Genomic DNA, 276 nt, shown 5'->3' on the forward strand with positions numbered 1-276 from the left:
TGGGCCGTCTGAAAGAGGGCAGCGAGGCGGGGGCGGCCCACGCCCGGGTGGGCGGCCAGAAGACCAGGAGACACTGGGGCGCTGGACCTAGCGAGGAGAGGGGGGGTCAGGCCCGGGGAGATGAAGCAGAGGAGGAACCTTCTTCAAAGCTTCTCTCTGCGCCCTCCTCCCCAGGCGTGGCTTCCTCTCTCTGCTTCAACTTGGACATTGACAAGCCGACCATCTTCCCCATGCACAGCGCCGGGTTTGGACACAGTGTGGTCCAGTACGCCAACG

General features: G+C 64.9%; 1 protein-coding gene across 1 annotated transcript in view; it reads left to right on the top strand.

Annotated features, from left to right (window-relative positions):
- Positions 1 to 276, top strand: part of ITGAX (integrin, alpha X (complement component 3 receptor 4 subunit)) — a 19,558-nt gene that overhangs the window by 558 nt on the left and 18,724 nt on the right. Inside the window, exon 2 of the mRNA XM_014529794.1 lies at positions 175 to 276. Coding sequence (XP_014385280.1) covers positions 175 to 276 — 102 coding nt within the window. The remainder of the gene's footprint in view (positions 1 to 174) is intronic.

The sequence above is a fragment of the Myotis brandtii genome, unplaced genomic scaffold, assembly GCF_000412655.1.
Source record: "Myotis brandtii unplaced genomic scaffold, ASM41265v1 scaffold698, whole genome shotgun sequence".
Taxonomy (NCBI): domain Eukaryota; kingdom Metazoa; phylum Chordata; class Mammalia; order Chiroptera; family Vespertilionidae; genus Myotis; species Myotis brandtii.